The sequence below is a fragment of the Hypomesus nipponensis genome, chromosome 21, assembly GCF_054491055.1.
Source record: "Hypomesus nipponensis isolate SF chromosome 21, ASM5449105v1, whole genome shotgun sequence".
Taxonomy (NCBI): Eukaryota; Metazoa; Chordata; class Actinopteri; order Osmeriformes; family Osmeridae; genus Hypomesus; species Hypomesus nipponensis.
The window spans coordinates 7,055,622-7,072,500 of record NC_140381.1 but is presented as its reverse complement, the minus strand read 5'-3'; the positions used below and the strand labels follow the sequence as shown (position 1 = coordinate 7,072,500).

The 16,879-nt window shown below is 48.4% G+C and overlaps 1 protein-coding gene across 5 annotated transcripts in view; it reads left to right on the top strand.

Annotated features, from left to right (window-relative positions):
• Positions 1-16,879, top strand: part of LOC146237679 (alpha-1,6-mannosylglycoprotein 6-beta-N-acetylglucosaminyltransferase B-like) — a 67,681-nt gene that overhangs the window by 12,651 nt on the left and 38,151 nt on the right. For 4 of the 5 annotated variants that reach the window (XM_084685384.1, XM_084685381.1, XM_084685383.1 and 1 more), the window contains exons 3-6: positions 8,246-8,396; positions 13,597-13,706; positions 15,310-15,386; positions 15,765-15,950. In XM_084685384.1, coding sequence (XP_084541510.1) covers positions 8,246-8,396; positions 13,597-13,706; positions 15,310-15,386; positions 15,765-15,950 — 524 coding nt within the window. The remainder of the gene's footprint in view (positions 1-8,245; positions 8,397-13,596; positions 13,707-15,309; positions 15,387-15,764; positions 15,951-16,879) is intronic. The other variant, XM_084685385.1, reaches the window with a different exon arrangement.

The following is a 16,879-nucleotide window of genomic DNA, read 5'->3' as shown; positions in this document are numbered from 1 at the left end:
TCGCGAGGTGCGATGGAGGGATGACAGGCGTAGAGGAGGGATGACGACAAGGAAGACCGACGCCATGTTTGCTCATCCGATGCCCTCTGCACATCTCAGTCTCCCAGTCTAGCCACAGCTATTAATATTTCAGCAGGACATCAAACCCAGCAGGGAAAGGAAATTTGTCAATAATTGATTCTCCAATATAAGTCCCCAGAGATTTGTCTGTGCATGTTTGCGTTTTGGAAGTGTTTCGATGTGTGTATCAGACACACAGACTTTGCACATGAGCTGGTGTTTGTGTGCGCGCATTTGTGTGTGCATGCATTTGTGTGTGTGTGTGTGTGTGTCGTGTGTGTCTTTAGACCCCAATTTCATCTTGAAACCCAGGGCCTTCTCTTTCGTGAGAACAAAATAATATCTCTGTTATCTTCTGTCAACGCCAGCGCTGGGTTGATTTGAGGTCCCTGATACGGAAACTAACAACCCATCAACGCTACATCGCAGGGATGAAAACGCATCATCACCCAGTCGCATCTCAGGTATGGGAGATGTAATGCGATTAGGGTGCGACTGTGGTGGCTCTGCCCCGCACGGAAACTCATTGGAGCCGACATGGCTGTCAGATTAGACTGGGAGGGAGCCAGATCAGAGCTCCTCGGAGAGAAAGACAGCAGGAGGAGGGGGGGGGGGATAGAGGGAGAGATAGTGAGGGACAGAGAGAGATGACGCCAGTGTGTGTAAGAGTGGAATAGAGGTCAACTATGTTTTAGAAAACAAAAACTCATTTTTTCTCCCAGTTCGAGGATTTAGCTAGACGTTTCTCTACAATGATATTTCGCTTTGGTTTTCTTGACCTTTCACAAAGTCCGTACACAAGTTATTCTTTGTTATGTTCCAATCTCAAAACGTGTCAGTGAGTAATGTACACAGATAAAACATATCCTTGCTTTACAGTTTCACAGTGAATCTTTGACAGTCAACATCAGCACTGCTTACACTGGTGTTGCATTATCGGTACGCTAAAACCTGAGTGGACGTTTCACTGATGACGGAAGCATTATTAGGATTCTTCCAGAAGGATGTTGTTTACCTCAATGCTGGAAGTGGTCTACTGCCACAACTACTTCTGTACTTAGTGAAGCATTGTTCCTTAACCAGCATGACAGCAACCACTTTACCCTTCTGAAAGGGAGGGAGAGGGTTGTGAAGTGTACTGACTGACACTGTAGGATTTTCTGTCTGGTTGGGCACACTCCTCTCAGTACTGTAGCAGGTTGTAAAATTGATCCTGCGAAACGGACACCCTGTACATCCATGTGAACTTGATCCAGTCATGGGTATTCAACAGACACTCAAAATATGTTCCCTCTCCCTAAATCCTCCTTTTTGGCTCAGGATGTGTTGCGTCTGAACCCAATGACCAATCCCCTGCACTGGAACCTCCTCAGCTGGTCACAGTTTCTTCATTTATTATGCAGCAGCTTGGACGGCCATTTTGGCTCCATGCATGATATTACCTCCTTAATCTCCCATGCGGTTCCACGAAGCTTGGCGTCCATTTTGGCTCAGCCTGGGCTCGCCGCCTCCCTGCAGCTTCCACCAGTCTATCGCTTCATTACCTGTAAATGTGAGTAAATAACAGGATGAATGCGGGTGCCAGGGCAATGAAGTGTGCCATCAAGCAGAATACGTCGGCTTCTGCCAAGGCTTTTAGCTCTGGCCCAGGCCTGACAGATGCTAATATATCTGCTGTGAGGTGAATTATTGCAAAGAACGCACACATACAGAGGGGAAGAGACAGGGGGGGAAAGAAGACAGAACGGCTATTAAACAGGAACGAGAGAAGAGAGAGTGTGAGAGAGCGAGTAAGAAGGAGAAGGAGTGCAGCGAAGAAGAAAGTGGGAGCGAGAGAGGCTGGGGAGAGAGATGGATAGATAGATAGGATTGAGTGCCCAGATGTCTCCTTGAGTAGCTATTCTCAGATCGAGAAAAACATCACCTTTCTCTGCTTTCCTCGCTCTTTCTTGCTTTTCCATTGATAGTCTAGAGGTTTTCAGCAAACAAGAACCACAATATGCTTGTTGTGTACTGTTTCACAGTGGTCTTTTGAAGGAAAAATGAAAAGAAACAGCCTCTCTCTCTTTCTCACTCGCCGTTTTTCCAAGAACTTTTGATTATAGATCAGAGACATACACACATGTACAAAAACACGTACTCACACACACACACACACACACACACAGAAAAGGCCATGTCATATCTACTCTTCATCTACCTCCCAGTGGACTGTGGTTTACTTAGGCTTACGCACGCACGCACACACACACACGCACACACACACCTCACCCAGTTTCACTGTCACACTAACACACACTGACGTCTGGGGCTTGGGAGGGCTCCCCGAAGCTGGACTCATACCCTGCAGGTCATGAAAAACCAAAGAGACGTAATGAAAGTCAACACGAAGCCTAACACACTCCCAGTAACCAAGGCCTGCTGTGGTGCTGGGGATTTACATTTAGCAGACGCTCTTATCCAGAGCGACTTCCAGTATGTACAGGGACATTCCCCCAGAGGCAAGTAGGGTGAAGTGCCTCGCCCAAGGAGACAACGACATTTGGCACGGCTGGGAATCGAACTGGAGACCTTCAGATGACTAGCCCAATTCCCTCACCGCTCAGCCACCTGACTCCTTGGGGATCCTGGTGCCACAGCGAGGAGGTTCCATAGTGTATTCGTAGCAGGACAGGACAGCATCCAGACATATAGTGTGTAGAACATGTCACATGGCTAAGCAGATTTAGAATGTTTTTTGGGTCAGGACCAAAGCCAGGCTCAGGGTGTGTTAGAAGACCACAAGCTACTCTCCTACTGCAGCCATGAACCAATAGGGCAGCAGAGGACATGAGAGGATGGATGGCTAGGGGGAGGGGAGAAAAGTGTTTGTGATAGAGAGACTGTATGTGTGTGTGTGTGGACAGAGAGGGAGAGGGTGTGTGGAAGCGAAAGAGGCCGAGACAGAAAAGGAGAGAGTTGTTTCTAGATTCCCATCTATGCAGTCTGTGACTCACTGCTTCCTAACATGTGCATTATGTACACATGTATGAGTGTGTTTACGCGTGGCGGTTGTGTCGAATACACCCATTCACTAAAATGACGATTCTCATGGACAACACAAAATGCATGGCAGCACAAAGTCCTCTACATCCATTAGACGGGGACACGGATTCATTAGGACAAATGCATCGAGGTTGGCAATGAAGCTGATTGGTCCTCGGGGTTTCTCATATCAAACGCAGGATCGTTCCCAAGCCTCTGCTTGTGTAAATGACTGCCGTCGTCTCCAAATGGAATTGGCAGTGCATTCAGACAGTGCAAGTAAACACATTGGCTTTTGTGGTGCGGCGCGTTTGTTTCGGAGCCTCTGTCCTGATTCGGATGAAACGTTTTTGTGACGCGTTCCTTTTTCATAGTTGCAAGGGGGGACGCCGCATTGTGGGAGAGTGGGCTCGAAGGCTTATCGCTGTTACAGGGTCTGACATCATGCTACGTATAATTGTAGCGGCGGTGCTCATTTTACCACGGCCTTGAATGAGACGGAGGGAACGAGAGAGGGGAAGAGAGATGGAGATAGTCAGAGATTGAGGACGTTGATGAGAGAGAAAGAGAGAGGGAGGGAAGGAGGGGGAGAGAGAGAGGGGGAGAGAGAGAGGGGGAGAGAGGGGGATAATGGAAGAAAGAGTTTGATCCAAGACGATTACTGTTCCGCAGATGGATGGAATCAAAGCACGGGTGTGGAGAGGATGTGCTAGTGAACAAAGGAGGGGAAAGAAAAGGGGGGGTGAGGAAAAGAGGAGGAAGGGGGGAGAGGTTTTAATTGAAGCCGCTCAGCAGTGGCACAAAAGAGATAGATTACAGGAACTACAGTCTCTCACTCGTTTTCATCCCCCCCTTTCACCGTGCGCTTTGAAACAGAGACAGACATAAAGGCGGAGTGACAGAAGTTGTCAGCGCCAATAGATTTTTTTTCTCTCCTTTTCTCTCTTTTTCTCTCTCCTCCCCCCCCTCTCTCTCTCTCTCTCTCTCTGTCTGTCTCTGTCTCTAAAAATGAACTAGGAAACTAAACTATTTGGAGATTTTACACAAAGAGTTCAATGGGAAAAAGTGAGAGAGAGGGGAGGACCAGGTAGAGGCAGTAACATTTCCATCTTCTTTTTCGTTCAGTATTTCTGCTATGTCGGTGCCTTTGCACTGTGTTGAATCTACAAGAGCCCTGCAAACAAGCTGAAATAGCTTTGCCACACTCATTAATAATAGCAATTCCACAGCTACATTGACTTCCTGGATAGTCATATTGACATCCTGTATGGATCCTCTTCCTAGCATGCTGATGCTCAAACCACCCACTACGCCCTGCCCACCGTCAATACAGTACGCCAGTCAGTAGGTGTACCTAAACAGCTTTCACACCTCAGAGAGATCCATCCTTCCAGTCTTGATTTTGTCATCCATCCTCTCTGCCGGTATTTGCCTAATGACTACAACTCCCATGCTGTAATAATGAAACTGCATCTAATTTAGTGTAATTGAATAGGGAGAAGGAAGTGGTTGATAGGATATGGAGATTGCGGGGTTAGTGTTGCAGACCCTTCGTGCAGCCCAAGGAGGTTACCAAACTGCATTCAGATGATTGCATTCACTCTGCTCCCCACGTGCACCCACGCACGCGCAAACACCAGACATGTTAATATACACACTATTATCCAGAAATATGTTATACCATTATACATTATGGATTATGTGCTTGTGTCACGCTGCATTTTCATTTCTCTGCAAGTGTTGCCATCAGGTCAGCCCCCCTCAAGCTTCCGAATGTGCTTCACCTCATGAATATGCAAACAGCCCCTGGCCTATCACAACGCACGACCGCACACCTCACGGTGACTCACCACCAGAGAACAGGAGCACGCGCACGCGCACGCGCACACACACACACACAGCATGTAGCTTTTTAGGGCAAATACTACTAACTTGCGTGCTTTCCAGCTAGGTATTGATGAAAGCACAACCCACATCAAAAAGGATTTTGAGGCTTACCCCCACACTGCCCTTTTGTCTCAACTTTAGACACACATGAACACACACACCCACTCACACACACACACACATCCCCCCCACACACAGACGCACAAACACACTCTCCCCTCGGGGCACAGTCACAGCCCTAATGGAAGGGACCCTGCCACAATAACCTTTCTCTCAGTTCTGTCCATGAACCCTTAATGGAGGGCCCAATGTCCCCTTTACACCAATACTTCATACCAGCACTCACTGCTCTTCTCCTTCACCCTCCTCCTCCTTCACCTTCCTCTTCTCCTCCTCCTTCACCCTCCTCTTCTCCTCCTCCTCCTCCTTCACCTTCCTCTTCTCCTCCTCCTCCTCCTTCACCCTCCTCTTCTCCTCCTCCTTCACCTTCCTCTTCTCCTCCTCCTCCTCCTTCACCCTCCTCCTCTTCTCCTCCTTCACCCTCCTCCTCTCCTCCTCCTCCTTCACCCTCCTCTTCTCCTTCTCCTCCTCGTTCACCCTCCTCCTCTTCTCCTCCTCCTCCTCCTTCACACTCCTCCTCTCCTCCTCCTTCAACTTCCTCCTCTTCTCCTCCTCCACCGGGATGCTAAAAAGCTCTTGTTTTCCTCCTTTTTTACCATGTTGCTAGCAAGCGCCACGCTAAAGAGCCTTTTGGTATACACTCATTGGGCCGTTTACTGTTATGCTGGGCCGTTTAAATGGTTCTCTCTGGTGGTGGTGGACCACTGATGCTATGTGTGTGCGTGCCTGTGTTTGTGTGTGCGGGTACCTGGACTTTGTAGTTCCATCAATGTTGTTGTGGAATACTTGGCTAAGATATTTTTAAGTGTGACTAAAGGTTCTCCCTCAGGAGTTAGGCTAGGCTGGCAGCCAAGCACAAACACACACACACACACAGATGACACCGATGTGTCACACTTCTTGCAGCTCGTGCAGAGGCTATCACTGACACTGACTGTGTTCACGCCTCGTGCGTTTCAGACCTCGAGGAATCCATGCGGTGGAGTGTGACGCTAAATATTCAGGCCAATATGGCCCCTCGCTCGCTCTGTGTCTGTGTGTGTTGGCCATTTATTCCCCTCCGCGTCAGGAGGAGAGGCCAAACATACCGTGAAATAGTGCCAGCCAAGAGAGAGCTACCCAGGCCTCTTGGCTGTGTGTGTCTTCACACTTCCTGAATCCTAAACAAGGATTTATTTCTAGATAAGGCACCAAGCAGGTAGAGGGGCGGTTTGTATACCTATAAGCCCAAGCCACCACATGTTCCTTACTCGAAATTGATGAGATTTTCAAGTGCGATTCTTAAAGTACAATTGAAAGTCATGGGGTGTAAGATAACGCATGCTGCCCTCGCGGTGAAATGGAGAGTAAGTGGTAGCCAGTTTGGTGGCATTAACGGTAGACCTATTGATAATTTATCTTCCCTTGAAGAAAAATGGAACAGGAATTTCACTGCAGAAATGGCAACCTTATGTTGTGAATTGCTCTTCGGGGTCGATTTTGTTTCACCACCAGTTTCCACACACAATGGCTTACACAGGATGCTCGATTGTACTTGCTACAGTCTCGACTTTACATTCGCCTCCTAAACATTTCTTTATTTACATTCTAATAAGTTAGTTGGGAAAACAATCTAACATCCGAGTCATTGTAAAAGCGCTTCTCAATTGGGTCTGCGACTGTGTTTTTGAAGGTGTGTAGGTATCGAGCGGGCAGAGACCTGTCGATAGCCTTTTAAAACAATGAGCTTCCTTATCAGACAGTGCGGCTCCCTAGGGAGTGCTAATGCTAATGCGGATGCTAAGCTGTGATCAGTGAGAGGCTAATGAGAGTCACCATGAAGAGAGATGCTAACACTAGCTCGATGAAGCTACTGCTCGGAGGACTGATTTTTCACCTGCACTTGTGCGTCTTCCTTTTGATTTCTTTTCATCTCCTGAACACAAACCAAGGTCTCACCTTTCAAACTGCCATTTGTTTATCGAATGAATACACACCCTCGTATCTCCCTGCAACTCCCTTAAGATGTCATTAAAGAGACATCGCCAATGTTTTAACGACTCTGCCAGTGAGCCAGCCAATGAGATCGCGGGGTGATTTGATTCTCCATTTTACAAGATGACATCACGCTCATTAGTGCTCTTCGGGAGCCAATCATGCTAACGTTGTCCAGGCCATCAACGCCGACACGGTGATCCATCACGACCCAAGGACGCAAAATTGTCACTCAACAATGCCCTTATCTGTCACCGGGCAGATAACTCCCCAGCTAGGTGAAAGTGAGTTCCCATTGGCTGCTCTGTGGATAAGAAGCCAATGACCTTCGGCTGACAGTTTTGAGGAGGACTTCATCTGATGTAATTGCCTGTCAGTTGATCCGACGTGCTGTGTGACTGAGTGGCAGGCTCAGCGCTGGTGATTACCATGCCAGTCGGAGGGGCCTACTGAGGGGCATGATGGGAAGAAGAGGGAGAGAAGAACGACCTTTGACCTTGGAAGCTAGGAGCTCAAAGGAAGTGTCTTTTTTGCAACGTCCTCTATACTTTTTCCACTTCGCAGTGGTCTTGTTACCATTCACAGCTTCATTTTGGTGAACGAACGCGCAGGGATAAAATAATAGGACTTCATCTGTGTGTGACCTTGAGATGCCAAGTCAACAACCCTGGCATAATCCCTGCGTGCAGCACAGCAAACCCACACACCTCTCTCTCTCTCTCTCTCTCTCTCTCTCTCGCTCACTTTCTGTCTGCACACACATAAACTCTCTAATTCACTAAGTGATGGAAGGAAAGCGATGGTCGTGTGTAATTGCTTCCCCCCGAGAGAAAGCAAGAGAGCGTGGGAATGTCAACATAATTAGTTCCCCTTTCTGACTCCTTTTTATGACTCAGACCGTGGTGACATTCTCCTGCACATATCATACCAGGAGATAGGAGAACCGCACACTGTGGTGTGAGGCCTTCAGGAAGGGTGTTGGCAGCATGTCTTTCAACACTGGGCTTGCCCAAATCATTGACTCACTCTAGTCACACACAGAAAAACATTTCTATCTATCTACCTATACCTACCGTACTCATAGTAATCTACTATTCACTAATCTAATATTCATAGTAATCTACCTATCTAGTTATTCACCACCCTCCTCCTCCTCCTCTCTCTTTCTCTCTCCCCTCAGTTCTGGGTGGTGTGGAGTCCAGGGGTGTCCTCAGGAAGATCAGTGACATGCTGGAGGTGATCCTCAAGAGGATGGACAGTCTGTCGAAGCTGGACAACGCCACCAGCAGTGACACCCGCCGCCTGGATGAGCTCAGCTCGGTCATCAACAGGTACGGTCTGGATAGATCCTGCTGTTGGTACGGTCTGGATAGATCCTGCTGTTGGTACGGTCTGGATAGATCCTGCTGTTGGTACGGTCTGGATAGATCCTGCTGTTGGTACGGTCTGGATAGATCCTGCTGTTGGTACGGTCTGGATAGATCCTGCTGTTGGTACGGTCTGGATAGATCCTGCTGTTGGTACGGTCTGGATAGATCCTGCTGTTGGTACGGTCTGGATAGATCCTGCTGTTGGTACGGTCTGGATAGATCCTGCTGTTGGTACGGTCTGGATAGATCCTGCTGTTGGTACGGTCTGGATAGATCCTGCTGTTGGTACGGTCTGGATAGATCCTGCTGTTGGTACGGTCTGGATTGGATTTAGTCATTTAGCAGATGCTCTTATCCAGAGCGACTTACTTACTTACAGTAAGTACAGGGCCATTGGACTGGGGAATTGAACTGGCGACCTTCTGATTACTAGCCCGACTCCCTCACCGTTCAGCCACCTGACTCCCTGCTGTTTCTCACATCTGGAAGGTTGGAGGTAGACTTGTAGGTTTAGGAGTGCGGAGATGTCCCTACTGATGCCGAGAGACCATTGAAACGTCTCCACCAGTAAATACTGTAGCCAAAGGGCAGGGAAAGTGCTAGCGCATAGGATGATCTCAACTTTTTGTACCCCTCCAATTTTTGGTAGGTTTCTGTAGGGTGAACAAGGAGTTAGTACTGTCTGAACAAGAGATGCGCTCCAGGATGAAGTTCTCTCTTTTCTGCGTTCGCACTCTTCGACAAAAAAAAAATTCCCTCCTCAACTCAGAATCTCTAGAATCAGTCCTCGTTAAACGATGAGAGCTGTTCTCAGGTTCCCCTCTGCATGGGGAACTGTGAGCGGAAGGTGTGATTAATAGGGTCTGGCACGGGTGTTAAGTAGAATCAGTGTCTCTTCTAACCATTCTGCTCCACAGTGGTAATATTCTCTGATACCTAGTTTCAACTCTGTAACACTGCCAGTAGCCCGGTCAGTCGAATAGAGGTTTCCAGAAGCTCCACATTCACATAAACGGATCGTATAGACAGCTGTATGAGTTGAATCGTGTATTGTGTGAGGATTCTTTGTGCTGTAAATGGTACAGTGGAGGATCAGGGATTCGAAGAAAAGTAGCATTCTGTAGATTATGTCACGCGCACACACACACGTCTACTTTCGTCTTGAGAAGTGTGTGCTTCAGAGTAGAGTTACTGGGTTCCCTAAGGTGACCTGACTTAGGACCTGGGAACAGGACCAAATCATAGCACCCTGACCAAGCACCCCCCCTCAACAATTATTGGCCCCGTTACACACGGGCATACACACACAGCCGCACACAGAACCACACACACACACACACACACGCAGTGTGACCGCTGCAGTATACGCCATGTCTTTCTCCGCTCCAGTGATTATGAGTTTCATTCCATCATCACTCCATCACTCCTTCTGCCCTCCCTACCTCTCCGCTTTCCCCCTCCTCCCTTTCGTCCTTCCCTCGCTTTCACACTAGAGGTGCGAGAGCAATGTGGCGGGGGGGGGGGGGGGGGGGACTCAATGGGATTTTCCCTAGAGGTTACTGAGGGGGAGGGGGATAACAGATAGACGGCCCTGGCAAAAGTTGTACACGCACACACAAACACACACACACACGGACGGGCGCTCATCTTTGCGTGAGCTTCATTTCGGCTGACATACCACCGTGTAGGAGCGAACAGAGCGCCATGTCTGAGGCCCCAGCCTGCGATTCGCCCACAGGGCAGGCACTCGTTAGTGAAGGAGCAGAAAGAAATAACAAGAAAGGGAGCGGGGATGGAGAGAGAGAGAGCGAGGGAAGGAGAGAGAGAGAGCGAGGGAAGGAGAGAGAGAGAGAGAGCGAGGAACAGAAGAGAAAAGGAGACTTGCACTCTTATTCAGTGTCTCAGTCGAAGAGGGCAAATCGGCCCTCTGGTCTTTGTTCGCTCCCACAGTCTACTTTTCTTCAGCCTCTTCCTATAACTGTCTCCCAAAGCATGCACCAACCCACATTACCCAGGAGAAACTAGGGGGGACATTTTGTTTCATAACACCCCCACTCCAGTTGACCCCCCCCACCCCCCCCCCATCCCAACAAACTAGAGCAGGATCTTTCCGGTTCATTATCTTTCTCAACATAGCGAAGACAACTGGCACCCTAAATGGAAGGTACACAACGAACGGTGGAGGAACAAGAGACACAAGAGGTGGGACTTTCACCCGTGAATGATTCTAGAAGCTTGTGGTGTGGCGTTACCCGCTGTGGAGTGATATGAAATGGGGAGTGACAGGAGCAAGCGCGGTGAAGCGAAGTGTGAGGGGTTTGTTTTGTTTCTCTCCCAGAGTGCAGACGTGTCCCCACATACTGGTGGCGGTGTCACATGTCTGTTCTTGGCCCTGAGAGCAAGAGCTGATGGGACACGGTGATCGCCACCCAGCAAACCTCATGAGAACACGCTCATTAGAGAGAGAGAGAGAGAGAGAGAGAGAGAGAGAGGGAGAGAGAGAGAGAGAGAGAGAGAGAGAGAGAGAGAGAGAGAGAGAGAGAGAGAGAGAGAGAGAGAGAGAGAGAGAGAGAGAGAGAGAGAGAGAGAGAGAGAGAGAGAGAGAGAGAGAGAGAGAGAGAGAGAGAGAGAGAGAGAGAGAGAGAGAGAGAGAGAGAGAGAGAGAGAGAGAGAGACACACACACACAGAGAGAGACACACACACACAGAGAGAGACACACACACACAGAGAGAGACACACACACACAGAGAGAGACACACACACACAGAGAGAGACACACACACACAGAGAGAGACACACACACACAGAGAGAGACACACACACAGAGAGAGACACACACACAGAGAGACACACACACACAGAGAGACACACACACACAGAGAGACACACACACACAGAGAGACACACACACAGAGACCACAGTGAACGAAGGAGAGCACAGACTCATCCATCTGTCTGTCTCCTTATCAACTCCCCCTCTCTCTTTTTCCTTTCTCCTACTCCCCCCCCCCCCCCCTCCCACCTCCCCCTTGTTTTATTTTCTCTCTATTGATTTCTTCGGTCATTATTTCTCCCGTGCTCTCTCTCTCTCCTCAACCTCGCTCGCGACTCTGTCTGATTTCACTCATTTGCAGAGGAAAGCATCTGTCTCTGTTCATCGCGTGGAGAAAGACTCATCCTGGAGAGGCGGCGACGGGGGCCATCAAATATGTATATTGTTGTAGTCGTCTTTGATCGCGATTATCATTTAATGCTACAGTTCTACAGTTTTGTTCGCCCTCCTCAGAAGCCTGGCGATGTCGGCGGCTTGCCTCTCTGCAGGCGGAGCCTCCTGGTTCGGTCTTTCTTTTCATCTGTGTCTCTCCTTTCAGTGTGTCTTTGTCTCTCCCGCCCCTTCTCTCCCCATGAGTGTTTCTCCCTACCCTCTTTCCTTCACTCCCTTCCCCTTGCTCAGTGCTCCTTGGCTTCCCTTTTGTTATTCCCTCCTACTCTCCTTTGGCTCTCTCTTCCTCCCCTTCCCTTGTCTTTCGCTCCTTCTCGCGGTCTTTCTCCGGAGATGGCCTCGTTGGGACGGGAGATGGATTTTTGGCTAAGCAGGGCACATCTCTTCCAGGGTATGTCAGCCAGTCCCAAAGTCACACAGGCGCTATACTCGGAATCTAACTAGGGGATACACGGGCCACTTCCCAGGGGCCCCCCTAAGAAGGGTCATGACCCGACCAATGACAGTTCAGCTTTGTATGAGGTCACCAGAAAACTCAACTGGATCCGTTTACCACAGACTTGTGTCTCCTTGTGTTGAAGTGATGTCTTCTTGAGTATCTTCCTGGAATTGATCATTTGCCCATTTTAAAAAGTCACTGTCTTTTTTTTCATCTGTGAATGTAATCTGCCATGCTGGAAATGTAAAAAAAAAAAAAAAAAAAAAAAAAATCTCAGTTTTTCCACCTACAAAACATCCAAGTCATAGATTAGTTTGCACTTGTAGTTTGTGTTTGACAGATGATTATGAAAAGCTCATTATTCTTCATTAGATTTTGTTTAAATACCCCCCCCCCACACACACACACACACACACACATACACACCATCCTCCGGAGACTCACCCTGTAGTTCTCATCAAGACTGGACAGATAGTCAATGAAGCAGCTTTGCAATCCATTTGTTCCTCATTCAGGCAAACGTGCTAGCGGTCCCTAACAAGTTTTTAGAGAGAAGAAGGGGCTGTTAGCTTTCTGTGGCTAATCTTTCACATTAGCAAGGGTTAACGGCTGTTTGCCGATGAGGCAAAACAGCCAGATGTGCAAACACGCACATGTAGATGCACGCTTGCTTGTACATGCAAATAAACACAAACACACAAAAACACACAAAGACACACAAAGACACACTTTAACAGGACAGCCAGTCCACTTACTGAAACTATTGCTCGTCCCGGTCTGCAGTATCTACTCTTGTCAATTACACGGTGCATCTCTTATCTTCTTTCTTACTCTGTCTCTCTCTGTCTTTTATTTCTCTCTCCCTCTCCCGTTGTTCTGTAAAAGAATACTACCCTCAGAGCACGCAGTTGAAGCCTTGTTCTGTCTGGTATTGTTACTCGGGCAACTCTCTCTTATCCCGCCGAGGAAATTGTGCTGGCAATGTCGGCCTCTTTCCATTTCACGCTCCAACCAAGTGCTGCACAATTAGCATTTCTGCAGCCAGTTAGCATTGCTTTACATCTGTTCAGAGAAAGAGAGAGGGAGAAAGGGAGAGGGAGAGATAAAGAGAAAGAGAGAGAGAAAGAGAGAGGGTATAATTGTCTGGAGGGAAGGGGAGGGTGGGAGGATGGAGTGAGACAGAAGAGGAAATCTCAAAAAGAGTTGCGTCGAAACGGAGACAGGACGCGAGAGGAAGGAACAAGAAAGCAGAGAAGAGTTTAATAAGTACAGGTTTGTTATTCACTTTGAATTCCGTGAGAGCAGATGAAGCCGCAAAGCTTTCGACAGATTGTAACTGGGAAGGTTAGCTGGGGTGACTCACCAATTCTCCCTCTCAAACTCGGTTCCTTTCATGTCAGCTTACAGAAAGCTGATCAAAGTGCAAAATCATAGGCTGTCTCACTGTTCCTTTTGTTTGTGTGTGTGTGTGCGTGCGCGCGTGTGTGTGTGTGTGTAGGTTCCAGCCGGCAAGCCTGGTGGAGAGGATCCAAGCCATCGCTCAGAACGTGTCCAACATGGCTGTCAGAGTGGAGCAGATCCTTCAGAACAGCATGGCAGTCAGCAGAGGTACTCATCACCAGCCTCATTAGGCTTTGAGAACCTGTTAGAAAAGCAAAACAAAAGAACAGGCCAACCTAACCTAGTTTAGGTGCAGAGGGCTGTCGGCCAGCCAAATGATCCATCCTGTGGTTATAGCTGCAGCTTTATAAACACACAAATCTAAATATATTTTTGCCATAGCCATAAAGACAGAAAGCGCTAAAAGGGAAAACTGCATACCATGCTAAATAGGCCTAGGTGCCACTTTCACAGCGCTGATGGATGTAGAAATTGAGTCCATTTGATAAAAGTATGACCAGAGCTTTGTGGGGGGAAACGACTGAATATGAATTATGAATGGGAGATCTATCGTGCTAAACAAATGAAGCACGGCGTCATCACGCGGGCAGAACACCCTGGGATTTTAGAGCAGTTCGTTTTCATCCCTCCTTTCTCCTTTTATTGCTTCCCACCAATGTTGTTGATTTCTATAGTGGTCCATCGTTGGCTTTTTTTAATCAAATCATAAATAATTTCACGAGCTCCTGCCCGCAGCCACACATAGGCGAATATCAAGGGAGCGTTCTCCTTTATCAACCTCTCGCTCTCTTTCCTTTCTCTCCTTCATCCCACTCCCTCCCAAGTAATTACTGTTATGAAAAGAAATTAGTGTTGTTATCTCTCTTTGTTTTCTTGTTGGGACTCGAGGGCAACAACACACCAAGCTTCGAATTCACTGCTTTTATTTATTTATTAATTTTTTAATCACATATGAAGTGAATGAAAGAACGCTGTTGGACTTTATTAGGCTCGTTGTCGGGGCTCGAGCGGATGATGATTAATGTCTCGGAGAGACTGTCGAGAACGTGACGGGAATATCCCGCCCCTTCCGCCACGGTGGGCTTTTCATGCACTCGGTCTCGCCAGGGGAATTTGAGGTTTTATCTGTTTAGCCCCTCCACACTTTTAATTGTCTCTTAGTCTGCGGCAGCATTATTGGAGGCTAATCATATTGCGGACAGGGTAATTTTTGGGGTGGCGGATGGTTTTTTGGGGTTTTTTTGCGCACAGAGTAACCCCAGGGTGGAAGAAGATGAAGAGAACATTGTCTTCCACTAAGCAAATGGAAATAACCGGTTATAGACATGTAATTTGTTGATCCAGTAAGAGGGATGACAAGCGACAGAGGCTGCCAGACGAAGAAGAGAGAGAGAAAGAGAAAGAGAAAAGAAAGAGAGCGAAAGAGAGGGTCTCATCAATCTAACTTCCCCCTCCATATAAGGACAGAAGTTGAACTCGATTCACTCTGACGGATTCAAAGCTTGAGGGAGGCAGTTCACCAACTCAATGGAGCAATTAATGCTGTGAGTGGAGGCTGAACAAACGGCGACTGGACACTTTTTCCTCTGTTACCTTGGGGACAGTGATGCAGTGAAGGGTGTGTGTGTCTGTGTGTTTTGTTATTATTGCCTGCATGCCCCGTAAACATAGTGCTTCAGAGCAGGCTGGTGACTGCAGCTTATAGTCCACTGTGCCTCAAACCCCGGAGCAGGGATCGACGGTGTCATTCAACAACCACATCGTCTTTGACCTTCCACAATGTGTACGTGTGTGTCTTTGTCCGGTCTAGCGGTGCGAGATGGGACAGCAGGCCAGTGTGAGGTGCCCAGGGACCCCCGCTACCCAGACTGCCCTGGCAAAGTAGACGTGAGTTTGGATGTTTTCGAGTTCATTTCTGGTTGTCGCCCAACGCTACGTGAACACTTTCACGATCCGCATGCTTACCCTTCCTTCCTCGCCTCGAACCTCCTACGATCTTCATCTCCTGTGTATGTAACGGGTATGCAACGGACGTGGTCTTGCAAGCTCTGTCAGAGGTATCTGGCCAATGTTCACCCCCACGGGGAGTGGAACCTGCCACCTCTCGACTTCCAAGCGCAGCCACTACCAACTACGCCAAAGAAAAGCTAGCTATCCGTTGACGCGGGTGGCCCATTACATACCTGACGAGTGACTTTCACCAGATCACACCGGTTACATGTACTTGTCTTCCCTTTCTGTGTGTGTGTGTTCTTCTTCCTCCAGTGGATGCGCGCCCGCTGGACATCCGACCCCTGTTATGCCTTCTATGGCGTGGACGGCTCCGACTGCTCCTTCCTGGTCTACCTGAGCGAGGTGGAGTGGTTCTGCCCCCCGCAGGCCTGGAGGAACAACAGCAGCCCCCCTACACCTCACACACACACACAAAGGAGCAAGACAGCCAAAAGACAGGTGAGGGAGACACACACACACACACACACACACAGGAACAAGAAAGGCAAAAAGCAAGACACACACAAGACACACTTCAACAGAATCCACGAACTTCATCAAACGCAACCAAAAGTTGTGTTCTCAAACCGTGCGCACACACACACACACACATATGCTCTCCCTGGAAGTCTGCGATGCTATTTGTAGAACCGCGCTCAGGGCTGAGTCAGTGTGTGCTCTGATTCTGAAAACAGCGCCCACACCAACACAGCCATGAACCAGAAACAAGTGTAGTGCACACACAAAGGCACCAGGTTCTACATCACAACAAGACCATGCATCCGGTTTCATCCGGTTTCTGATTGAACAGCTTATTAGAGGCTGACAAGGGGCTCACGTACTCCATAGTAGAGCCAGATTTAATATAGCTGGGTCAGCACTTTAAGGTTGGATTTGTTATTGAAGAGTCTGTCAGCCCTGTGTGTGTGTCTGTGTGTGTGTTTATTGATTCAGGACTCATAGCAAGCTCTTTGTGTATTTGACCATATACAATATCCAGTATGCCTACTGGAAACTAAGCTTTGCTTGGATCCCAGTGCACACGCATACACACATTTGTCTGAGCCATTCAGCCTTTGCTGTGTGTTTCTGTTTCACTCCGCCCATGTGTGCGTGCGGTTGTGTGCGTGTGGGTAGGTCGTCAGGTCACGTGTGTCCGATATCATCTTCTACTCACGACATCCCACGCCGACCTCTCTCCCTCCGGCCTCTCTCCCTCCACCCACTCTCTCCCTCCACCCACTCTCTGCCTCCCAAATGATCTGTCTCTCAGTCATCTCTCCCTTCAACATCAAGTTAAACTCACCAAACTGGACTTGACATGACTTAATGTACATGTGCAGGCTATGCCCAGATTGAGTTTTATATCACGTCTTGTCGTGGAACAA